This window comes from Salvelinus alpinus, chromosome 10, assembly GCF_045679555.1.
Source record: "Salvelinus alpinus chromosome 10, SLU_Salpinus.1, whole genome shotgun sequence".
Taxonomy (NCBI): Eukaryota; Metazoa; Chordata; class Actinopteri; order Salmoniformes; family Salmonidae; genus Salvelinus; species Salvelinus alpinus.
In genome coordinates, this window is record NC_092095.1 from 11375259 (window position 1) to 11402228 (window position 26970).

General features: G+C 42.2%; 1 protein-coding gene across 2 annotated transcripts in view; it reads left to right on the forward strand.

The window, feature by feature from the left end:
- LOC139531499 (netrin-G1-like) overlaps positions 1-26970 on the forward strand; it is a 273240-nt gene that overhangs the window by 34664 nt on the left and 211606 nt on the right. For both annotated transcript variants that reach the window (XM_071327993.1, XM_071327992.1), the window contains exon 2: positions 1241-2016. In XM_071327993.1, coding sequence (XP_071184094.1) covers positions 1771-2016 — 246 coding nt within the window. In that variant the 5' untranslated portion in view covers positions 1241-1770. The remainder of the gene's footprint in view (positions 1-1240; positions 2017-26970) is intronic.

Consider the following 26970-nt stretch of genomic DNA (forward strand, 5'->3'; position numbering starts at 1 on the left):
TCTCTCCATCCCCATCTCTCTCTCTCCATCCCCATCTCTCTCTCTCCATCCCCATATCTCTCTCCATCCCCATCTCTCTCTCTCTCTGTCTCTCCATCCCCATCTCTCTCTCTCTCTCTCCATCCCCATCTCTCTCTCTCTCTCTCTCTCCATCCCCATCTCTCTCTCTCTCTCTGTCTCTCCATCCCCATCTCTCTCTCTCTCTCTCTCTCCATCCCCATCTCTCTCTCTCTCTCTCTCTCCATCCCCATCTCTCTCTCTCTCTCTGTCTCTCCATCCCCATATCTCTCTCTATCCCCATCTCTCTCTCTCTCTCTCTCCATCCCCATCTCTCTCTCTTTCTCATCTCATCTCATCTAGAGTGGTGGATATAATCAAGATCTCCACCCATAGCGTTAATGGTCATCATGATTGATATGATGGATTTAAATATAACAGAATTATATTGTTTACATTCATGAAAATAGATGTGTTTCTATTGCTGCCTGTATGAGTAGAAGAGTTCAGTGGGTTAGACAGGTACCACCATCTGACTCAAATGATTGGAGAATGACATTGTTTCTTCAAATAAAATATGACAAAATATTGTACTTTTACAGTAGGTATAAGATAGATATTACTGTATTCATTTGCAATAAGTTGTGAGCAAATAAAAAATAAATGTTTATACATATTTTTAAAGCTGATGGCATTTCCTATTTCATGGCATCTGAGGCCTGTTCAGGCTAGGCAGTGTTTTTAGCCCATCTCAATGTTAGACAGAGAGGACTATACACAGGCTTAAGAAGATGAATGGAAGAGCTGCTGGTAGTCTTGGTCCTCCTGGGGAGAGGGGTGTAGAACAGAAACCCATGAAAAGTGATAGCCAAAGTGAGGTGAGGTGTGGGCTTAGTATGAAAGGCATCCAATTCACCTTGATGGCCCAGGCCTTGGTTATCCAATCTCTCTCTGTAATGTACACATACACTATGCCCAACCTGGCACCCCCACCTCAAGGATCTGTCAGCGCCTGCTAATGTCAAACTCTATCCATCTACACACACACACACACACACACACACACGCACGCACGCACGCACGCACGCACGCACGCACGCACGCACGCACGCACGCACGCACACACACACACACACACACACACACACACACACACACACGCACACAAACACTCTCTTTCAAACTCTATCCTCCCGCCTGGCATTCACCCTCTAATTTTCTCCTCTTTCCTCGCTCCCTACAGAGCCTGGGTGGCGTTGCCGGGCGGAACAGAAACATGATTGACAGCAAACAAAACTGAGTGGCCTGTCACTCATCTCTCCATCAGCGTGTCAAAAGGTTGCCTCCTCCAGGGGCTGTCACCTCTCTCCTCCTCCACACCTACTTCTCCTCCCTCCATCCTCTTCTCTTCTGGAAGGGCCAGTAACCCCGTACCTCGGCGTACCGTGATTCCCCCTCGTTCCCACCCGGCCGGAGAGATTAGACGGCAGAGACCAGGACAGGAGTTGGGAGAGGACTCCAGACCAAAACAAGTGTTTCCCCCCTCCCCCTCCACCTTGCCCTCCTCCTCATCAAGCTGTTAACAGCAGGCTGGCATGCTGCCACAGTTCCTTGGCTCCTCTCTCCGTAAAGGTTGGATTATTTCATAGACTCCAAAGCCCTTTTCCTCTGTCTCTCTGTCTCTGTTTCGGGAGAGAGGAAGAACAGTGAGTCCTCATTGAGAAAGAAACAGCCCTTTTTCTAGAGACCTAGCGTGTCTGAGAGGAAGCCGCCATGCGTTTCCCTCTGTTGTTGACACTGCAGGCGCTGTGGGCGAGTGTGTGCCAGACCATGCAGCACTACCCTGCTGCCTGGGGACACTACGACGTGTGTAAGTCTCAGGTGTACACGGATGAAGGACTCACCTGGGATTATATGGCCTGCCAACCTGAGGCCATGGACATGACCAAGTACCTGAAGGTCACGGTGGACCCACCCAACATCACCTGTGGAGACCCACCTGAGACATACTGCGCCCTAGTAAGTCCTGCTTCTCTTCCATAGACAGGCCCCTTCCTTTCCCCAAATGTAGTTATGTAGAGCTCACCAGTGGATGCAGTACGAAAGGTAGTAAGGGAGATATGACTGAAAGTTAGGATAGCACACACACACACACACACACACACACACACACACACACACACACACACACACACACACACACCTTTTTACACATGCAAATGTGTAATGAATTCTGAATCCCATATGTATTCTGCTGGTCTCACAACCTCTCAGTAATGGGAACATACAGTATTTGATGGATTTTCATTTATTCTCCCCTCAAGAGAGAAACATTGTATCTTGCATGTAGATCTCTCAGGGGCCACAACACATTTAGATTCACCTCACTGGAGTTTCTCACCACTTGGCAATGATTCCTTGACGTGTGATGAGATAGACCTGAAATTAAAGCATGTCAATGTAACAATTTTCTAAATTCATTTTCTCTGTTGCCATCTTGATGTTCATTGGGATGTAGCACAGGCACTCATTTTTTCCATCTGTCTCTACAGCACAGGCACTGATTACAGCACAGGCCCTGATTACAGCACAGGCACTGATTACAGCACAGGCACTGATTACAGCACAGGCACTGATTACAGCACAGGCACTGGTTACAGCACAGGCACTGATTACAGCACAGGCACTGATTACAGCACAGGCACTGATTACAGCACAGGCACTGATTACAGCACAGGCACTGACTACAGCACAGGCACTGATTACAGCACAGGCACTGATTACAGCACAGGCCCTGATTACAGCACAGGCCCTGATTACAGCACAGGCACTGATTACAGCACAGGCCCTGATTACAGCACAGGCCCTGATTACAGCACAGGCACTGATTACAGCACAGTCACTGATTACAGCACAGGCACTGATTACAGCACAGGCACTGATTATAGCACAGGCACTGATTACAGCACAGGCCCTGATTACAGCACAGGCACTGATTGAGAGAGTCTTGGTGGAATAAAACACAGAGTCATTAGCATTGGAATATTAGCAGCAAGAGAACACCCCTTGAAAGTTAGCATGTTGCTTTGAGGACTAAAGTGGTGTGCCTCTCTATTGTAAAAGGGGGTGTATAGGGTAACGTTTTTCATGAGTGAAGGGCCTCCTCATTTGGGCTCTTTAGCTTTGAAAATCACAGCTAGCAGGCCACGTTTAGCAACACACTGGCGTGTGAATCCATTTTGGTGTGTGTATGTGTGTGTGTGTGTACCAGCCCATCAAAGATCCTATCTGAACAGCACTGTTTAAAATGTCAAGATCTTTTGAGAGAGAGAGATAGAGAGAGAGAGAGAGAGAGAGAGAGAGAGAGAGAGAGAGAGAGAGAGAGAGAGAGAGAGAGAGAGAGAGAGAGAGAGAGAGAGAGAGAGAGAGAGAGAGAAAAAGAGAGAGAAAAAGAGAGAGAAAGACAGAGAGACAGAGAGACAGAGAGACAGAGAGACAGAGAGACAGAGAGAGACAGAGAGAGACAGAGAGACACAGAGAGACACAGAGAGACACACAGAGAGAGAGAGAGAGAGAGAGAGAGAGAGAGAGAGAGAGAGAGAGACAGAGAGAGAGACCCAATGAGTGAAGAGCTAATATCTTGTATATAGAGGCTTTGAAAAGTGAATAATTCAATATGTTTTGTAACTAATGTGTTTTATTCATAGGATACATTATTCAGCCATACAGAGGCATTTTGGAAAACGCTGACTCCATGACAGACTCCCAGGGTTGCTTTTAAAATGTCTGGGCTCTTTCAGCTTGGGGTCAGCGTCAAAATGGGGTCATTTTCAACTGTTCTTTGAGTTATTGAGCACCCAGATTGATTCAATTTCACACCCAGTATGTAATCCGTATTAGTCCAGACTTGGACAGAGGAGTATTACTCTGTGTACGTGCTATTCTATGGCAATCACCCTGCTTAATTTCATAACCAGTGGTTCAATAATATCATTCTATTCCTGGGACTTTTTTGAAACCAAGTTAATCATTGTTAGCCTGCATGCTTCTTGTAACAGTCCAATGATCTTTATATGACTGGAGTCTTTCAATTAAATAAGCTCATATCACTCATTAGCTGGTTCTACACTTAGCCTCTGGCCTACCAGGCACACGTCAACAAGGATATTAGCTACAGCCTTATCAGAATATGAATCATCTCTCTTCAGGGGCCATTCATTCTGTAATTGGTAGGGTCAATGTAAATCAATGTTTCAGCGATTACCGGTGAAATAGCTGCAGCTGTGAATGCCGATACACTGCTTATGATGCCAATAGCAGTTTTCATTATGAGTATGATCACTGTGTATTCAGGCAATTACCATTTAGCATCAGGCTATCTGAGAATTAAATCGCTGTTAATTGATTTGGGCTCGCATCCAGCAGGCAGGAGCAGGGTCTAGGCCTCTAGTTCCAGGGCCACATGTCTGCTTCCTACGTGATAACGGAGGTATCAGAAATCACATCATGGTCTGCAGATACAGAGAAAGAGAGGGGGAGAGGGGGGAGAGAGAGAGATAAAAGGGTGAGAGAGAGGTGACGGTAGAGTGTGCAAAGCTGTCATCAATGCAAAGGATGGCTACTGTCGTGTCTTTTACTATGGATTAAATTAAATGGCATGCTATTTTATAAAATCAATTCTCTGTAATTAATATTACCTGATTAAACTAATCATGTAAATGTAATTAACTAGGAAGTCGGGGCATCACGGAAGAATGTTTATAGAGCTGTTGCCTTCCGAATAAACTCTTAAAGACCTGGTCATCTTTTATATCAATAGCAGTCAATTATTAATCGTCACCTTATTCAGTCTCATCTGAACGTCGTAAAATTCTTGGTTATCTTCACGAACCCTGGCTAACAAGATGAATCAGCAAAACAAAATGTTGTTTATTTATTTATTTACTAAATAATCACACATAATTATTTATACACAGGATGGATCATACATTGATTACTAATTATGTAATAAAAGAAAACGTCCCTAGCAGACGAAACCGGTATGACGGCTGGTTGCACAAAGAAAGGGGGTTGGCTTTGAATGAAAGCGCGGGAAGACTGACGAACAAAAGGATTGGGTCTCTATCGGTCCTTATGAAGCTATGCCATCGTAAATACAGATTCTTATGCATTCTAAATAACCGCCCATTCGAAAAAGGAAAATGCAAGAAATATATTTACTCTGAGCTGCGCTTTGATAGACTGGTTGAAGATGGAAGGCTGGGTTGCCCAGCAGTGATCTCCCTTGTCCTTTGAAGAATATTTCTGGGCGGATACGTTGTAGTCTGTTGTCTTGTGGTAGAACGGATACGTTGTAGTACCATCGGCGTGTGGTAGAACGGATACGTTGTAGTACCCTGTCGTTCTGAAGTGATTGTCCGTCCTTTCCTAGGCCACGCACGTTTACAGCTGCTGCTGATAACTCGACGTCTAGGAAGTATCACTTCTATAGTGAATAAGTTCATACCAAGTTGCCATACTGTAACCTCATGCTATATTCTGGTTGGTATTGTCGAAATTCATCCTTCCAGGATGGCAATCGTCACCTCCACGTTGAAATTCGCCCTTTCAATCGCCCTTTTAAACGTACGGACATCAGTCCTCACGTCATCGGGAACACAATCTTAATTTGGTTATGTTGTAGTTGTGCAACCAGAGCTTGCGCAGAGGTTGGCTTAGTTTGCTGTGAATTGGGTCCCGTGGGCTCTTTTAGAAATGTAGAAAAGGCTTTGGTTCATCATTTCCAAGCAATGCCTATTCACGTGGGTGTGGCCACTGATTGAGCATATTTTACTTATGAAAACAATTCTCTCATTTTAAAAACTAAAATTACATTTCATCTTTTCACAAATAGTTTCATATTTAAACTTGCACAACAATTCCAAATGAATTTGATAACTAGAATGTGTAGACTTTCCAAGACACAGTTTATGTCGTCCTATCATCAGATATAATGTCCCAGACAATAACTGATCTGACATCATATTCTTTAAGTACAAACGGACACCTTCAACTGGTTGGATTACATAAAGATTGTTCCATTCCCAACCTTTTGATGTTACCATACTGTCTCTATGTTAACAAAGGGCTTTCCAAGAGTCCATTCTGTAGAGTAGAGAGAGAAAAGTGGGAAAGGTATTTATGGGGGTCATAAACCTCACCAACAGGGCAACGTCATGACACTACTTTGAAGAATCTCGAATATAAAATATATTTTGATTTGTTTAAAACTTTTTTGGGTTACTACATGATTCTATATGTGTTATTTCATAGTTTTGATGTCTTCACTATTATTCTAAAATGTAGAAAATAGTAAAAAATAAAGAAAGCGCCCTGGATTGATTAGGTGTGTCCAAACCTTTGACTGGTACTGTATATATATATTTGCGCTCAGTGAACTTATCCATTGAGGAGGCCTAGACTAAAAGCCAATTCATGCTTGATCCAAAAATGTGGTGGAAGGATCTATATGGAGTGTGTGTGTGAAGCAATTGCGGAGCCTCCAGATGCCAAATCGAGCCCCGTTGCGCATCGCCATTGGGTCTCCCACATGTTTGAACAATGCGAAGGGCTCTGTATAGCTACACATTGACATGATTAGTTGACGGTAGGTGGGGGCGGTACATCCTGTATAAACGCAAACTCACTTCCTTCACAACAGCTCTGCACTGCTCCCCTGAACGCAAGAAGTATGAATGCCCTGACTTCTGCTAAGGCCATACCACCGTAAATACTGCACGGCCAATGAAGATGACAGATGGACCATGAGCCCAGATGAACAATGTTACTTCTCTCTCCAGAATGCGCTCTCTCCCGCTAATTTGTGCTCATTCATTGTTTCATAACTTATTTGTGTGAATTGTTTGCTTTTGATTGTTTGTGTCTATTCACCATTACATGTATACAGTGGGGAGAACAAGTATTTGATACACTGCCGATTTTGCAGGTTTTCCTACTTACAAAGCATGTAGAGGTCTGTAATTTTTATCACAGGTACACTTCAACTGTGAGAGACGGAATCTAAAACAAAAATCCAGAAAATCACATTGTATGATTTTTAAGTAATTAATTTGCATTTTATTGCATGACATAAGTATTTGATACATCAGAAAAGCAGAACTTAATATTTGGTACAGAAACCTTTGTTTGCAATTACAGAGATCATACGTTTCCTGTAGTTCTTGACCAGGTTTGCACACACTGCAGCAGGGATTTTGGCCCACTCCTCCATACAGACCTTCTCCAGATCCTTCAGGTTTCGGGGCTGTCGCTGGGCAATACGGACTTTCAGCTCCCTCCAAAGATTTTCTATTGGGTTCAGGTCTGGAGACTGGCTAGGCCACTCCAGGACCTTGAGATGCTTCTTACGGAGCCACTCCTTAGTTGCCCTGGCTGTGTGTTTCGGGTCGTTGTCATGCTGGAAGACCCAGCCACGACCTATCTTCAATGCTCTTACTGAGGGAAGGAGGTTGTTGGCCAAGATCTCGCGATGCATGGCCCCATCCATCCTCCCCTCAATACGGTGCAGTCATCCTGTCCCCTTTGCAGAAAAGCATCCCCAAAGAATGATGTTTCCACCTCCAAGCTTCACGGTTAGGATGGTGTTCTTGGGGTTGTACTAATCCTTCTTCTTCCTCCAAACACGGCGAGTGGAGTTTAGACCAAAAAGCTCTATTTTTGTCTCATCAGACCACATGACCTTCTCCAATTCCTCCTCTGGATCATCCAGATGCTCATTGGCAAACTTCAGACGGGCCTGGACATGCGCTGGCTTGAGCAGGGGGACCTTGCGTGCGCTGCAGGATTTTAATCCATGACGGCGTTTTGTGTTACTAATGGTTTTCTTTGAGACTGTGGTCCCAGCTCTCTTCAGGTCATTAACCAGGTCCTGCCGTGTAGTTCTGGGCTGATCCCTCACCTTCCTCATGATCATTGATGCCCCACGAGGTGAGATCTTGCATGGAGCCCCAGACCGAGGGTGATTGACTGTCATCTTGAACTTCTTCCATTTTCTAATAATTGTGCCAACAGTTGTTGCCTTCTCACCAAGCTGCTTACCTATTGTCCTGTAGCCCATCCCAGCCTTGTGCAGGTCTACAATTTTATCCCTGATGTCCTTACACAGCTCTCTGGTCTTGGCCATTGTGGAGAGGTTGGAGTCTGTTTGATTGAGTGGGTGGACAGGTGTATTTTATACAGGTAACGAGTTCAAACAGGTGCAGTTAATACAGGTAATGAGTGGAGAACAGGAGGGCTTCTTAAAGAAAAACTAACAGGTCTGTGAGAGCCGGAATTCTTACTGGTTGGTAGGTGATCAAATACTTATGTCATGCAATAAAATGCGAATTAATTACTTAAAAATCATACAATGTGATTTTCTGGATTTTTGTTTTAAATTCCGTCTCTCACAGTTGAAGTGTACCTATGATAAAAATTACAGACCTCTACATGCTTTGTAAGTAGGAAAACCTGCAAAATCGGCAGTGTATCAAATACTTGTTCTCCCCACTGTATATCACCAGTAGTACATTTCCCGTTAATTCCGATAATTTCTAATCTACAATGTTTGTTACTTTGGTTATGGTAATTTCGGTTAACTTTTACTGCCTCAGAAACCCGGATCCGGGATCACCCCCCACCCCCCACACACTGATTAGCATAGATAGCATAGCTTCAGAAGTAGATAGTAGCATCTAAATATCATTAAATCACAAGTCCAAGACACCAGATGAAAGATACAGATCTTGTGAATAAAGCCACCATTTCAGATTTTTAAAATGTTTTACAGGGAAGACAAAATATGTAAATCTATTAGCTAAACACGTTAGCAAAATACACCACTATTCTAACTCCATCAGTTTCTTACTCCTTCAGGTGCTATCACCAATTCGGCTCAACTAAGATATTGATAGCCAATAACCTATAAAAAAAACCATCAGATGACAGTCTGATAACATATTCATGGTATAGGATAGTTTTTGTTAGAAAAAAGTGCATATTTCAGGTAGAAATCACAGTTTACAATTGCACCGACCATCACAAATCCACTAGAATTACTAGATAGAGCAACGTGTATGACCAATTTACTCATCATAAAACATTTCATAAGAATAGACAAAGCATAGCAATGGAAAGACCCAGATCTTGTGATTCCAGACAATATTTCAGATTTTCTAAGCGTTTTACAGCGAAAACACAATAAATCGATAAGTTAGCATACCACATGTGAAAACGTTACCAGAGCATCGATTCCAGGCAAAGAGCGCTATAACGTAATCACCGCCAAAAGATATTAATTTTTTCACTAACCTTCTCAGAATTCTTCCGATGACACTCCTGTAACATCATTTTACAACATACATATACAGTTTGTTCGAAAAGGTGCATATTTAGCCATACAAAACCGTGGTTACACAATGAAAATACTAGGAAATCAAGCCTCAATATGTCTGACGTCATCTATCAGAGTGATCTAGTTTAATTAAAAGCTAATCATATACTTGACTAAAAAATACAGGGTTGACAGGAATCGAAAGACAAATTAGTTCTTAATGCAACCGCTGATTTACATTTTTAAAATTATCCTTACTTTTCAATACAGGGTTGGCCAAGTGAAGCTATACCAAACAAAATGGCGATGTATGCGTTTAAAATATTTCGACAGAAACACGGTTTATCATATTAAATATTGCTTACTTTGAGCTGATCTTCCATCATATTCTTGGGCAATGTATCCTTTCTATGTTATAAACGTCTTTTGGTCGATAGATGTCCTCTGTCCTTCGAAATGTCCATCACCAACGACCGACACCCTAAAGCGTGTCCAAACTTTCAGAGTGCACGACAAAGAAATTCCTCAAAATCGCACTAAACGGATATAAATTGATATAAAACGGTTAAAATTCACTACATTATGATGTTTTTAACAACTATAACGACTGAAAACATGACCGGAGAAATACTGCTGGTTAGAAAACGATTTGGAACGAGGCAGGTCCGATGGCCTTCACGCTTGAGGCGCACGTTGAGAAAGAGGGGTCTCTGTACATTTTTGTCATTTATAATGGCTGTGAACGTCCCATAGACTTCATTGAAAACGTGATGACGTACAGACACCCAGAGGAAGACGTAGGTAGTGTCGGTTTCTTCATAGCATTCACTGTGGCCTTATAAACAGACCCCAGATCAGAGGTAAAAATTTCTGAAATCTGAACCCTGTCATGAAAAGTGCTGTAGAAATTGTTCTGTACCACTCAGAGACAAAATTTCAACTCCTATAGAAACTATAGACTGTTTTCTATCCAATAATAACAATAATATGCATATTGTACGATCAAGAATTGAGTACGAGGCAGTTTAATTTGGAAATGTAAAAAAAAAAATAATGCTAACAGCTCCCCCTATTGACAAAAGGTTAATAGAATCAATATCATTGTTCCAGTCTTCCCGTTCTCGTTATTGGAGTGGACACATTGTTTACAGGGGGCACAACCTGTGCTACACTTGTCAGAAACAAGTTTTAGTTTATTTCATTTCGTTGACGAGTTTTGTTAATTTTGTCATTGTATTTTGTTTGGAGCGCTCCTGTCAATGTTGAGTAAGTACGCGCACGCATAGAAGTAGACCTATAGGCTACCTGGCCTGCGTGCAAATGTAGGCATATACATGTGCTCATTTGGGGATCTGATCGTTTTTCTGATTGGCTTAACGCACCACCATTAATGGCATGTGGAGTAATGTTTTCTTCACCGAAAACAAAGTCTGTTTTTACATCCATTGAGAATTACAATATTTCCTCAAAAATCTTTCCAGCTCTCTCCCTTTCGACAACCACTCAGCTTGAAAGGGAAAAATGTCATGCTCTGATCCAGTGGAAACGTTATAAAATAGGCCTACATGATTTACTAATTATCAGAGCTTGACTAGGGCTGAAATAGGTTCCCGTACTCATTTTGGGTGCTGGTACTGTTTATATTTAGGTGCAGGAGCTCCACAATACTTTTGAGCTAATATTTTATAAGAGGAACAGGAGCTGAAGCAGGAGACAATTTAAGGTTTCGGTGCTTCTTATCCCTTGTGCAAATAGCCGACAGCTGTGTCTGTCCTGAGCTCACTGGCCCTGGAAACTGAGGGACCGGAATATTTTATACAATGTTGCAAGTTCGCTAGCGTAAGCTTTGGGTGTGACCCACGTTAATTAGTCGATGCAATGTTTCAAGTTTGTTGCAGACAGGCCATGCGTAGCCAATGTAATTTATATGATATTTATTTTTATCAGGATATTTCATACCTGCAGGCTGCATTGTATTTATTTGTTGGCTTTATGTAGGCTATTTTAACATAGTTGGCAATGACAATAGAAGTTACTTTTTAGGTTTGTATCATTTTCTTTTAGATTTGGATAGAATTTCGATTAATCACATGCCAATGATTTTGAGATATGATTACTTTATTATAAATTTAATGAAACTGTTCCACGAAAATGTGCATATGAAAACCATAACTGGCACGCCGATCGGTAGAAATGGTAAGATCATTCAACATGAGAAAGGTTGTCGACTCCTGGTGTAGCCTATTATCTGCAACGTCAGGAGAGAAATGGCAGAATCTGTGAATGCTAGCAGGAGTGGGAGGAGACTAGTCGGGTCTGGATCTCTGGCTCTCGCTTGAGGAATTTGCATCTTATTTCAACAGTAAGCTTAAAGCATTAGACAAGCTTAATGCATATAGTTGATTTTATTAAAAACACATACAGTAGGGTGTGGTTTATATATGGAAAAATACACGTTTAAACATTTTGACCAATTGATTGGTCGAAAGAACAGACGACTTTCGGTCGACCAATATTTATTTTAGTCGAGGATAGCCCAAATAAAATGGGCCCTAACTTTAATTAAAACTAGCAGAGATCCCACTGCAACTTTGATATGCCAGTATATTATGTAAAAAAATATATATAGAAAAAGACGTGCCAAATCAAACATTTTATATTTTATAATTTTAATTTTTTTATAAATTAATGTAAGAAAATTGTTAATGAAAACATAATATTACTCATATTACAGAGCAAGCGGTAAAGCTTCATATGATTCCAACATTTGCTTGGTAGCATCTACACATGAAACATTATGGAGTCTTAAATGAGGCCAGGGTCAGGACAAAATGTCGCAAATATTCCATCTTCAATTCATTATGTCTCAATTATGCTTTAATATACAATGTTAAACATATCTCAACAATCCCTCCTCTATGGAAAACCCCCAAATCATGGTCTTGTTCCATGTACAGAGCATTCGGAAAGTATTCAGACCTTGACTTTTTCCACATTTTGTTCCGTTACAACCTTATTCTAGAATTGATTAAATTTTTAAAAAATTCTTCAATCTACAAACAATAACCCATAATGACAAAGTATAAAGAGGTTTTTAGATTTTTTTTGCTAATTTATTTAAAATAAAAAACAGATACCTTATTTACATAAGTTTTCAGACCCTTTGCTATTAGACTTGAAATTGAGCTCAGGTGCATCCTATTTCCATTGATCATCCTTGAGATTATTCTACAACTTGATTGGAGTCCACCTGTGGTAAATTCAAATGATTGGACATGATTTGGAAAGGCACACACCTGTCTATATAAGGTCCCACAGTTGACAGTGCATGTCAGAGCAAAAACCAAGCCATGAGGTTGAAGGAATTGTCCGTAGAGCTCCGAGACAGGATTGTGTTGAGACTTAGATCTGGGGAAGGGTACCAAAAAATGTCTGCCAGCCAAACTGAGCAATTAGGGGAGATGGGCCTGGGAGGTGACCAAGAACCCGATGGTCACTCTGACAGAGCTCCAGAGTTCCTCTGTTGAGATGGAAGAACCTTCCAGAAGGTCAACCATCTCTGCAGCACTCCACCAATCAGGCTTTTCTGGTAGAGTCGCCAGACGGAAGCCACTCCTCAGTAAAAGGTACATGACAGCCCATTTGGAGTTTGCCAAAAGGCACCTAAATGTATCTCAGACCATGAGAAACAAGATTCTCTGGTCTGATGAAACCAAGATTGAACTCTTTGGCCTGAATGCCAAGTGTCACATCTGGAGGAAACCTGGCACCATCACTACGGTGAAGCCTGGTGGTGGCAGCATCATGCTGTGGGGATGTTTTTCAGCGGCATGAACTGGGAGACTAGTCAGGATGAAGGGAAACCTGCACCAGAGCGCTCAGGATCTCAGACTGGGGTGAAGGTTCCCTTTCCAACAGGACAATGACCCTATGCACACAGCCAAGACAACGCAAGAGTGGCTTCGGGATAAGTCTCTGAATGGCCTTGAGTGGCCCAGGCAGAGCCCGGGCTTGAACCCTATCGAACATCTCTGGAGAGACCTGAAAATAGCTGTGCAGTGATGCTCCCCACCCAACCTGACAGAGCTTGAGAGGATCGGCAGAGAAGAATGGGAGAAACTCAGGTGTGCAAAGCTTGCTGCATCATACCCAAGAAGACTCGAGGCTGTAATCACTGCCAAAGGTGCTTCAACAAAGTGCTGAGTAAAGGGTCTGAATACCTATGTGCATTTTATATTTCTGATTTTTTTATATATATAAATTAGCAAAAATGTCTGTCTTTTGCTTTGTCGTTATAGGGTATTGTGTGTAGATTGATGAGGGGAAAAAAACTATTCACTCCATTTTAGAATAAGGCTGTAATGTAACAAAATGTGGAAAAGTCAAGGGTTCTGAATACTTTCGAAATACACTGTAGTTTCTTGAGGAATCACCCAAATGCCCATCCCTAGCAGGGACACAGCAGTCCCATAATCTACTTCGCGAGGCCTTTATTTCTTATAGCAATCCAGTGAGCTGTGCTGGAGCAATAAGTTGACCCCTGGTGAACTATAACACACAGCTCTGCCATGCTATTACATTTCTTCGTCCCCTTTAGTTATAGTTTATGAGTTGCCTGCGACAGCTAGAAAAGGGCAGGGAGGTATGCAGAAGTGGAGATGGCGTGCCAGTCACATCTCCGGAGGGGTTTCAAAGAAGGAGATGAGTGTTCTGGAGAGGTTTCAGTTTAAAGAAAATATTCAGATGGAATGAGTTGCTCTGAATACCTTACTAGGGTTGCAAAATTCTGGTAAATTCCTAGGATTTTGACAAATTCCGAGTTTGATTCATCTGGATTTCCTACTTGTTCCCTCCTAATTCCGGGAATATTCCAACTGGGATATCCAGAGTCTGTTGTATCTTCTAGTAAGTGAGGCTAACCATGATCAACCACTTTCTAGGTTAGTAGGGTTAGGGTTAGGGTTAGGGTTAGGGTTAGGGTTAGGGTTATTCTTTCTAGGTTAGTAGAGATAACAGTTAGCATTATTCTTTCTAGGTCAGTAGAGATATCAGTTAGCATTATTCTTCCTTTGACTGTGACAATTGATCTTGATCTTCTTTGTGTTGCTTACAGGAAAGGGTAAACACATGCTGCCTGAAGAGAATATTCCTGCATTAATGTGTGTGTGTGTGTGTGTGCGAGTGCCCGCATGTGTGTGTCTGTCCTCACATGTGCGTGTGTGCGTGCATCTAGGTGTATGTTCCCTCCCTCACAACCAGGAAGTGCTGATGATGGTTGGAACCTGAATCCGGAGTGCTGCGATGCATTTTCATAGCCAATCAAAACTAAATTAGGAAACAAAGACAGAGATGATTAAAACGTCCCTTGGCACAGCCACCATTTATAAGAGGTCATTAACCGTATTCCTAGGTGACAGACAGAGACAGGGCTATCTCTCACTAACGCACCATGTTCTTCATTATGTACTCCTCTTTTTATAACGGGAATACATGCTACAGTATGTCTTCCCCTTTGTTTCTAATGTCATTTAGGCAATAGATGGACACCAGAGCAAGGAAAGCTATCGAATACAATGTTGTGAGGATCCATCTGTGAGATGTAAATTACATGGAAGATCATTCATTCATCCATTGATTCATTGGTTTAGTCAGTTAGCCACTCTTACGCCCGAGAGATTGCGTCTGAAAATAGTGTTGGCCTTATATAGACACAGACAATTGTTACCTTAATAACCCTTTCTCTAAGGTCTTCAGTGAGACAGGGGCTGTTCCACTATACCCTAACCCTCATCCTAACCCTATTCATCAGGTCTGTTCCACTACAACCCCCCCCAGGGCACCCTGCTATCCCTCAACCTAACCTTAGGGGGAGAGGAAAGAGATTACCGAGGACTACAATTTTGATATCAGACAAACATTGGCATTCATTTTAATCAAATAGTTTATTCGTGCTATATTCATGAGGGGAAAGATTGTAAAACAAGACTTAGAAAGCAGCTTTTCAGAATGTGCTGACGTCCTTAAATGAAGCTGGACTCTGGACAATATTAGCACTTTAACAGTATTGAAAAATTACTTTTTCAATAGAACTGTTGAACGTCAGAAGAGTATTAAGTAGACTTATCAGTCTGAACCGAATCATTGGCGCCTGTTGAAATGCTTTTTATTATTATTTTCCCTGAACCAGTTCTGTATCAAAAGTCAAACTGAACGACAACGTGTGTTTAATTTGGCTGTTAGAGTTGGTAGCTGTAAGTAATGGTTTGATTCAGGATCATGAGCTAGATTGCCCCCGAAACAAGCTGGCAAGTATGACAACGTCATCTAGTTAAAGTCACTTAGAAATCACAACAAAACGTGTTTTATTTTGTTTGTCGCACGTTATCATAAATCAGCACATTTCTCCTTTGAATCAATTTAATTTCCCCCCTCAAACCATAAACAAGGAAACCATTTATTGTTTTATCTGACGTTAAAGCAACAATACACCCTGCACTAAACACCAGGAAATATTGCCTAAGATTAGGCAGGGACAATAATATTGAGAGTGTAATATTTGACCAGAAGAAATACTGCAAGGTTAAACACAGCCAGTGACGTTGCTCGTCAGAGTAGGCTGTCCACTTAATTTTTCAGCTGCGGGTGCAGGGAAGCTCGGCCATAAAGTTTGCATGAGGCACAAGGCGGAGGGCGTGATGGCTAGAGATGTTTATATCATTTAATTATTCCTCCAGACTCTCCCCATGCAGCTACTAGCCTCTTATCCATCCGCCCAGGGCAGGCAGGCTGTAGTGCAACAGAAGCCTATTATCAAGGTGATGGAGGACATTTTTTACATATCAAGTTTTATTGGCATGTCGCAGCTTAGCCTGCCCAGCCGTCCGTAGCCCAGGCACCTCTGTAGTCCGGGGGTCCTCCGTTACACAGAGGAGGAGAGGCGGTGTGAGACAATATGCGTCCCAAATGACATCATATTCACCATAATAATGCATTACTTTTGACAAGGTCCCAGGGGATAGGGTGCCATTGGGGATGTCGGCGTTCTATAGGGGTTTTAGACTACTGTACTTAATGGGAACACATACACATAGTCCAAATGCACACCATGTACTGTAGATGGCCTTGGATACAAGCGTCTGCTAAGTGATATGTTGCTGCTGCTGCTACAGCAGTGATACTACGACACAGGGCTGAGGGGAGAAACAGTCCAGGGGATTAGTTACTATACTGGTTGAAGTTATTAATCATCGTTGCATGTCTTTCCAGGTCAGACAAAACAGTGAATAAACTAGAGCAAACTGGAGAACGCCAGATACAGCCTCATGTAACACAATCACACACAAACACACACAGGGGCGGGTGCCACACCGTGGATTCTGCCAAAACAAGATACGATAGTTCCTTCTTTTTCCACTCCCATGATGCTCTCTGTCATCAGCATATTGTTGCCCTCTGACGTGATGTAATAGGCTGTGCCCCAAATGGCACCTTGTTCCTTACATAGTGCACTACTTTTGACCAGGGCCCCTAGGGATCTGGCTAAAAGTAGTGCACTATGTAGGGAATAGGGTGCCATAGGGCTCTGGTTAAAAGTAGTGCACTATGTAGGGAATAGGGTTCCATAGGGCTCTGGTTAAAAGTAGTGCACTATGTAGGGAATAGGGTGCCATAGGGATCTGGTTAAAAGTAGTGCACTATGTAGGGAATAGGGTTCCATAGGGCTCTGGTTAAAAGTAGTGCACTATGTAGGGAATAGGGTTCCATAGGGCTCTGGTTAAAAGTAGTGCACTATGTAGGGAATAGGGTTCCATTTGGGATGCACAGAGTGATGACGACAACAAAATGAAACAGCAGAAATGTTCCATTATCTCTGTTTTGTGTTTTCAACGTCAAATGATACATTTGAGCAGGAGAGACAAGCAGTGTGATGTCATCCATAATGTCTTCCGGATTGTACGCACGGATAGTTCACGTGATAAGGAGAGGTTTGGTTTTCTGTCTCAGAATAAAACCAAAAAATCTTTAGCGTCAGTGATTTCTTAAATAACAATTCTTCGTCATATTGGAAATTCAGTTATTTCCGATGGATTAGTCCGGGAATTAGCATAGAGATCCCAGCCATGGAGTGCATTGACAAATATCTTCTTTTTTTTTTACTAACTAACCCAAGATACACCACAACCTGTCATTTCTAATGAGAGGCCAGTGAAGCTGAGTGGGCAGAACAAGCAAGGAAGGGGGCAGAGGCAAGCATCAGCTAGTGAGAACCTATTGGCACGGTCTAGTTTGTTTTTGCATATTTCCATTAGGGAACGCCTACTCTGTGAGGGGCGTGTGTGCAATAACTCAAATCGCTCTTTGCACTCTTCCTAAACTCTGCATTTGTTTTTTTCAAAGGGTAAGGGACCTTTAAAGGGACCTTACCCTTTTTTTAAAGGGTAAGGTCTACAAAACTTAGTCCACTCTGTTTGTAAAATGGTCAGAATGTCGGCCCAGTTCCCTCTCGCCCAGTGTCGGTCACTGAGCTTCCTCTCATTACCATATTTGGGTATTTGGGCACTGACACACACACACACATTAATGCAGGAACATTCTCTTCAGGCAGCATGTGTTTACCCTTTCCTGTAAGCAACACAAATAAGATCAAGATAAATTGTCACAGTCAAAGGAAGAATAACGCTAACTGATATCTCTGCTAACCTAGAAAGAATAACGCTAACTGTGATCTCTACTAACCTAGAAAGAATATCGCTAAATGATATCTCTACTAACCTAGAAAGAATAATGCTAACTGTGATCTCTACTAACCTAGAAAGAATAACGCTAACTGATATCTCTACTAACCTAGAAAGAATAACGCTAAATGATATCTCTACTAACCTAGAGTGGAAATGCTTCAGATTTATACACCTGGTGAACAATCTGGGTCCCTGTTCTATTTGTGGAGTTGCTATTGACTAGCTGAAAACCCACACTGTCTCTAAGGTAATATGCTCAGCACTTTCCTCCCAATGGAATTATTTAGGAATAAAGGAGTCCTGAATAATACCAGCTAACCATAAGGAATAGAGAATTCCTGAATAATACCAGCTAACCATTAGGAATAGAGGATTCCTGAATAATACCAGCTAACCATTAGGAATAAAGGATTCCTGAATAATACCAGCTAACCATTAGGAATAAAGGATTCCTGAATATTACCAGCTAACCGTTAGGAATAGAGGATTCCTGAATAATACCAGCTAACAATTAGGAATAAAGGATTCCTGAATAATACCAGCTAACCATTAGGAATAGAGGATTCCTGAATAATACCAGCTAACCATTAGGAATAAAGGATTCCTGAATAATACCAGCTAACCATTAGGAATAAAGGATTCCTGAATAATACCAGCTAACCATTAGGAATAGAGGATTCCTGAATAATACCAGCTAACCATTAGGAATAGAGGATTCCTGAATAATACCAGCTAACCATTAGGAATAAAGGATTCCTGAATAATACCAGCTAACCATTAGGAATAGAGGATTCCTGAATAATACCAGCTAACCATTAGGAATAAAGGATTCCTGAATAATACCAGCTAACCATTAGGAATAAAGGATTCCTGAATAATACCAGCTAACCATTAGGAATAAAGGATTCCTGAATAATACCAGCTAACCATTAGGAATAAAGGATTCCTGAATAATACCAGCTAACCATTAGGAATAAAGGATTCCTGAATAATACCAGCTAACCATTAGGAATAAAGGATTCCTGAATAATACCAGCTAACCATTAGGAATAGAGGATTCCTGAATAATACCAGCTAACCATTAGGAATAAAGGATTCCTGAATAATACCAGCTAACCATTAGGAATAAAGGATTCCTGAATAATACCAGCTAACCATTAGGAATAGAGGATTCCTGAATAATACCAGCTAACCATTAGGAATAAAGGATTCCTGAATAATACCAGCTAACCATTAGGAATAGAGGATTCCTGAATAATACCAGCTAACCATTAGGAATAAAGGATTCCTGAATAATACCAGCTAACCATTAGGAATAAAGGATTCCTGAATAATACCAGCTAACCATTAGGAATAAAGGATTCCTGAATAATACCAGCTAACCATTAGGAATAAAGGATTCCTGAATAATACCAGCTAACCATTAGGAATAAAGGATTCCTGAATAATACCAGCTAACCATTAGGAATAAAGGATTCCTGAATAATACCAGCTAACCATTAGGAATAAAGGATTCCTGAATAATACCAGCTAACCATTAGGAATAAAGGATTCCTGAATAATACCAGCTAACCATTAGGAATAAAGGATTCCTGAATAATACCAGCTAACCATTAGGAATAGAGGATTCCTGAATAATACCAGCTAACCATTAGGAATAAAGGATTCCTGAATAATACCAGCTAACCATTAGGAATAGAGGATTCCTGAATAATACCAGCTAACCATTAGGAATAGAGGATTCCTGAATAATACCAGCTAACCATTAGGAATAGAGGATTCCTGAATAATACCAGCTAACCATTAGGAATAAAGGATTCCTGAATAATACCAGCTAACCATTAGGAATAAAGGATTCCTGAATAATACCAGCTAACCCATTGGTTCATCTCTCAGTTCTATGACACAGGGATTTTTGATATATTCCACATGACTAAGTTTCTCCTTTCTGCCTCACTAATGCAATGCCATCCCAAATCCCTCTCGTGGTAATAGGGCTTTTGTTACATTTCACAGTTCATCACACATGGAATTGTCTGAAACTGCCTCTGGTTATGACTTCTAAGAACAGTAGGAATACACTAGTGGGCCGTCTGAAGCAGGGCTCAGGGATCCATTGACCGTTAACTGCTGTTGCTGCCTCTGAGGCAGACGTCTCTACGTGACCAGGCTCTGTTCTGTTCTGTTCTCTTCTCCTCTGTTCTGCTCTCCTCTGTTCTGTTCTCCTCTGTTCTGTTCTCCTCTATTCTCCACTGTTCTCCTCTGTTCTGTTCTCCTCTATTCTCCACTGTTCTCCTCTGTTCTGTTCTCCTTTGTTCTGTTCTCCTCTATTCTCCACTGTTCTCCTCTGTTCTGCTCTCCACTCTTCTGTTCTCCTCTGTTCTGCTCTCCTCTATTCTTCACTGTTCTCCTCTGTTCTCTTCTCCTCTGTTCTCCGCTGTTCTCCTCTGTTCTGCTCTCCTCTGTTTTGTTCTCCTCTGTTCTCCTTTGTTCTCCTCTGTTCTCCACTGTTCTCCTCTGTTATGTTCTCCTCTGTTCTGTTCTCCACTCTTCTCCTCAGATCTGTTCTCCACTCTTCTCCTCTGTTCTGCTCTCCTCTGTTCTCCACTCTTCTCCTCTGTTCTCTTCTCCTCTGTTCTGCTCTCCACTCTTCTCCTCTGTTCTCTTCTCCTCTGTTCTCTTCTCCTCTGTTCTCCTCTGCTCTGCTCTGTTCTCTTCTCCTCTGTTCTGCTCTCCTCTGTTCTCCTCTGCTCTGTTCTCTTCTCCTCTGTTCTGCTCTCCCTGTCCTCTTCTCCTCTGTTCTGCTCTCCTCTCTTCTGTTCTGCTCTGTTCTGCTCTCCTCTGTTCTCCACTGTTCTCCTCTGCTCTGCTCTCTTCTCCTCTGTTCTGCTCTCCTCTGTTCTCCACTGTTCTCCTCTGTTCTCCTCTGTTCTGCTCTCCTCTGTTCTCCTCTGTTCTGCTCTCCTCTGTTCTCCTCTGCTCTGTTCTCTTCTCCTCTGTTCTGCTCTCCTCTGTTCTCTTCTCCTCTGTTCTGCTCTCTTCTCCTCTGTTCTGCTCTCCACTCTTCTCTTCTCCTCTGATCTGCTCTCCTCTGTTCTCCACTGTTCTCCTCTGCTCTCCTCTCTTCTCCTCTGTTCTGCTCTCCACTCTTCTCTTCTCCTCTGTTCTGCTCTCCTCTGTTCTCCACTGTTCTCCTCTGCTCTGCTCTCTTCTCCTCTGTTCTGCTCTCCACTCTTCTCTTCTCCTCTGTTCTGCTCTCCTCTGTTCTCCACTGTTCTCCTCTGTTCTGCTCTCCACTCTTCTCGTCTCCTCTGATCTGCTCTCCTCTGTTCTCCTCTGTTCTGCTCTCCTCTGTTCTCCTCTGTTCTGCTCTCCTCTGTTCTCCTCTGTTCTGCTCTCTTCTCCTCTGTTCTGCTCACCTCTCTTCTCTTCTCCTCTGTTCTGCTCTCCTCTGTTCTCCACTGTTCTCCTCTGCTCTCCTCTCTTCTCCTCTGTTCTGCTCTCCACTCTTCTCCTCTGTTCTGCTCTCCTCTCTTCTCCTCTGTTCTGCTCTCCACTCTTCTCCTCTGTTCTGCTCTCCTCTCTTCTCCTCTGTTCTGCTCTCCTCTGTTCTCCACTGTTCTCCTCTGCTCTCCTCTCTTCTCCTCTGTTCTGCTCTCCTCTCTTCTCCTCTGTTCTGCTCTCCACTCTTCTCCTCTGTTCTGCTCTCCTCTCTTCTCCTCTGTTCTGCTCTCCACTCTTCTCTTCTCCTCTGATCTGCTCTCCTCTGTTCTCCTCTGTTCTGCTCTCCACTCTTCTCTTCTCCTCTGATCTGCTCTCCTCTGTTCTCCTCTGTTCTGCTCTCTTCTCCTCTGTTCTGCTCTCCACTCTTCTCTTCTCCTCTGATCTGCTCTCCTCTGTTCTCCTCTGTTCTGCTCTCCTCTGTTCTCCTCTGTTCTGCTCTCCTCTGTTCTCCTCTGTTCTGCTCTCTTCTCCTCTGTTCTGCTCACCTCTCTTCTCTTCTCCTCTGTTCTGCTCTCCTCTGTTCTCCACTGTTCTCCTCTGCTCTCCTCTCTTCTCCTCTGTTCTGCTCTCCACTCTTCTCCTCTGTTCTGCTCTCCTCTCTTCTCCTCTGTTCTGCTCACCTCTCTTCTCTTCTCCTCTGTTCTGCTCTCCACTCTTCTCCTCTGTTCTGCTCTCCTCTCTTCTCCTCTGTTCTGCTCACCTCTCTTCTCTTCTCCTCTGTTCTGCTCTCCTCTGTTCTCCACTGTTCTGCTCTCCACTCTTCTCCTCTGTTCTGCTCTCCTCTCTTCTCCTCTCCTCTGTTCAACTCTGTTCTCCTCTGCTCTGCTCTGTTCTGTTCAACTCTGTTCTCCTCTGCTCTGCTCTGATCTGTTCTCCTCTGTTCTGTACAACGCAAATTTAATATATGTTTACAGTGTGCATAAACTGTGCATTAATCTATAAGGGTTAATAAAAAATATTTGATTGAAAATAATATCATGAAATGAAAAGGATGCATTCTATGGCACATCAGAAAACACAACACATCAACAATTGATCAAATTCAGAAACACACTGTGCTGTTGTGGCATTCTGATTGGCCAAGAGAGAAGAGTGTGCGTGTGTATGTATGTATACATACAGTACTAGGACTCATTCAAGGGTTTTTAGTTTACTACTTTCTACATTGTAAAATAATAGTGAAGACATCAAAACTATGAAATTACACATATGGAATCATATAGTAACCAAAACAAGTGTTAAACAAATCAAAATACATTTTGGATTCTTCAACATAGCCACGCTTTGCCTTGATGACAGCTTTGCACACGCTTGACATTCTCTCAACCAGCTTTACCTGGAATGCTTTTCCAACAATCTTGAAGGAGTTCCCACATATGCAGAGAAGTTGTTGGCTGCTTTTCCTTCACTCTGCAGTCCAATTTATCTCAAACCATCTCAATTGGGTTGAGGTCAGGTGAATGTGGAGGCCAGGTCATCTGATGCAGCACTCCATCACTCTCCTTCTTAGTCAAATAGCCCTTACACAGCCTGGAAGTGTGTTGGGTCATCGTCCTGTTGAAAAACAAATGATAGTCCCACTAAGCGCAAACCAGATGGGATGCCTTGAATTTTAAATAAATCACTGACAGTGTCACCAGCAAAGCACCCCCACACCATCAAACCTGCTCCTCCCTGCTTCACAGTGAGAACCACACATGCGGAGATTATCTGTTCACCTACTCTGCGTCTAACAAAGACATGGCGTTGGAACCAAAAATCTCAAATTTGGACTCATCAGACCAAAGGACAGATTTCTACCAGTCTAATGTCCATTTCTCGTCTTTCTTGTCCCAAGCAAGTCTATTCGTCTTATTGGTGTCCTTTAGTAGTGGTTTCTTTGCAGCAATAAGACCATGATGGCCTGATTCACACAGTCTCCTCTGAACAGTTGATTTTGAGATGTGTCTGTTACTTGAACTCTGTGAAGCATTTATTTGGGCTGCAATTTCTGAGACTGGTAACTCTAATGAACTTATCCTCTGCAGCAGAGGTAACTCTGGGTCTTCCTTTTCCAGTGTCGGTTCTCATGAGAGCCAGTTGCATGAAAGCGCTTGATGGTTTTTGCAACTGCACGTGAAGAAACTTTCAACGTTTTTAAAATGTTCCGGATTGAATGACCTTCATGTGTTTTAAGTAATGATGGACTGTCGTTTCTCTTTGCTTATTTGAGCTGTTCTTGCCATAATATGGACTTGGTCTTTTACCAAATAGTGCTATCTTCTGTACACCACCCCTTTCTTGTCACAACACAACTGATTGGCTCAAACGCATTAAGAAGGAAAGAAATTACACAAATGAACTTTTAACAAGGCACACCTGTTAATTTAAATGCATTCCAGGTGACTACCTCATGAATCTGGTTGAGAGAATGCCAAGAGTGTGCAAAGCTGTCATCAAGGCAAAGGGTTGCTACGTTGAAGAATCTCAAATATAAAATCCATTTAGTTTTGTCAACAAAAAAATGTGGGTTACTACATGATTCCATATGTGTTATTTCATAGTTTTGAGGTCTTCACTATTATGCTACAATGTAGAAAATAGCAAAAATAAAATAAACCCTGGAATGAGTAGGGGTGTCCAAACTTTTGACCGGTACTGTATCGACAATCCAGATATCCAAAAACAAAATAAGGATTTTATTCTAATTGTGAAATCATTTACCCATCCCTAGCATACACACACACACACAGACATATATAGAAACACACACACACACACACACACACACACACACACACACACACACACACACACACACACACACAAACGGAATGGCTAGGCTTATCAGAGCGGAAGGAACAAGATAACTTACTGATGGATATAAATATGAGATGGGCTTATACAATACCTCGGTTTATTAGTATGGGGATAGATGCTACTCAGCTAATGGGGTATGGAGGGAGATTAGTACACGCACGTTAAGTGGATGAGACAACTGGTCACATCCCTCATCTAGATCAATGGCAGGGGGCCACAGGGTGCTGTGAGATGACCGATGATGTACAATTCAAGGCTCTATCGATTTTCAACAAGACGAGAAAAACTTAAAGGAGCTTACTGAGGAAAGAAGTCCCTTTGGAAAACGGTTGAAGGGTGGTCTTTCCTGTCTGGTATTTTTTGGGGTTGTTTTGTCTTGAGGTTGTTTTCTCTTCTCGTAGCCGGCCTGTAGGCGCTTTCCTCTCGTTCTCCTCCTTCCCTTTACAATTGCTGATAGAGTAGTGCGAGAGCGGAAGGAAGGAAGGAAGGGTGAAGCTGACAGACAGGTTGTGGAGAGACAGGTGTCAGTGAGCATGCTTCAGTCTGCCGGGCTCCTAGCTAGACTTGGCTACCTGAACCCAACGAGTGTGCTCGCATACTCCCTTGAAAGACCTTCGCTTGAAAAACGATAAAAAGGCTACAATAGTACTGTTTGTCCGTTTTGAGATTCCGTAGCCAGTATACACTTCTTCAAAATAGTCAGAATGAATCTAAGATAACTCAAGAAATCTGTCATTAATTTGGATATTTTTGCCGAAGAGATCTGTCGCTCAATTTTACATTTAACTAAGATGTTTGGTACAGTATTTTTCAATTTAAAAAATGTCCATGAAAATGAGTCGTCTCTTGTTGACTGACAACAAATACTTTATTGAAGAATCCCTACTCAAATCAAATGAAATTGTATTGGTCGCATACACATGTTTAGCAGATGGTATTGTTGGTGTAGCGAAATGCTTGTCTTGTTGACCAATCACCAACGAAGGGGCGGCTCCGAACTAGACTCCGGCTTGCCTCCAGAAAGAAAATTGTGTGCCCGAACAGCCAAAAAACCTTCAACGCAGTCCAAAATGAACAAAAAATGTCTTCATAATATACGGAATGCACAAACTGTTCACCTGGGAAACATACGGACGCCTTAGACAGACAGACATTAGATGGGCCCTCACATCACCATGACAGATGGTGAAATACAATGATCTATTGTCTGGCAGGGCATGGGTAAAATGCAGAATATTTCTCTAGACTGGACCTCCAATGGTTAAGGACGTTTTGCTGAATTTGATCAAATGTGTTTTCTGAGGTGCCATAGAATGAGTCATTTTCTATTGCATAGATCTATTTTCTATAAAATATATTTAATTAACCCTTAGGTTTATGCACAGTTTATGCACACTGTAAACATATTTTTACGTTTGCGTTATAATTAAAAACCTAACATATTTCCTGTGTGGGTTTCCAGTAAGTTGCCTCGTGGGCTCGCATCTGTTCCTGGGAGTTCCTTGGTCATCAGTGCCTCTGTTTAGCTTAATTAAAGAGTAGAAAACCAGGTCAGCTATTTACTCTTAATTCTGACATAGAACGTATATATCATAGTAATCGCACTAGCGAGACAGAGACGGTCTCCCTCAATTTAGGAGTGACCTAGGAGCCTGCCTCTAATTAGTAGGAGAGAGAGAGAGAGGTGGTCCTATAGACAGGAGAGGAGAGGCCTATAGAGGAAACACTCGTCCCAGTGGTTGTAAGTGGAAGAGATACCAATGGTAGTATGTGACAACCGTGTAAATCCAACCCGTGATTCTATCATTAAATGCAGCCCGCTCTTTCAAAGCCTTGAAATGTAAGAGATTTTTCCTTCGAGCTAGCGCTAGGGTTAGAGCTAGGGTTAGAGTAAGGGTTAGAATAAGGGTTAGAGCTAGGGTTAGAGCTAGGGTTAGAATAAGGGTTAGAGCTAGAGTAAGGGTTAGGGTTAGGATAAGGGTTAAGGTTAGCGCTAGGGTTAGAGTAAGGGTTCATTTTCGGGTTAGGATAAGGGTTAAGGTTAGAGCTAGGGTTAGTAGATAGTTTGTAGAGCATCTATATGAATGAACTATCCACGTTAGGGTTAGACAGGGTTAGGGTTAGACATTGATCTGGGATCCACTGAAAATTGTTCACTCTCTTTGAAGGCCCTCTTTTATTGCTGATAAATGTTTACTGAATGTTTCAGTCTGACTGTCCTATGGTTCATTCTATTCACCACAACGAAATGGTGTTGCTCTGAGAGACACAAACTCCATAGCAGTCTTGAAGTCTGATCCTGCGTCTTTCTTTACCAGTTTCCTCCAGAGAATTATCTCTGACTCATCGTCGACATTAGCTTTCTACACCAGTTGTGCAGTTGAGAGAGAAAGAGAGGTAGAGAGCGAGAGGGAGAAATGGTATGTGGTGCAACTGGCCAAAGTCCTATATCTCTCAACACCTTGACTCATCTACAGAGATTTGTTTTTCATCTCATTTGGATGGGAAGGATAGAGGGAAATTATGATTAATTTCATATCCTTCTTTCTCCCTCATCCCCTC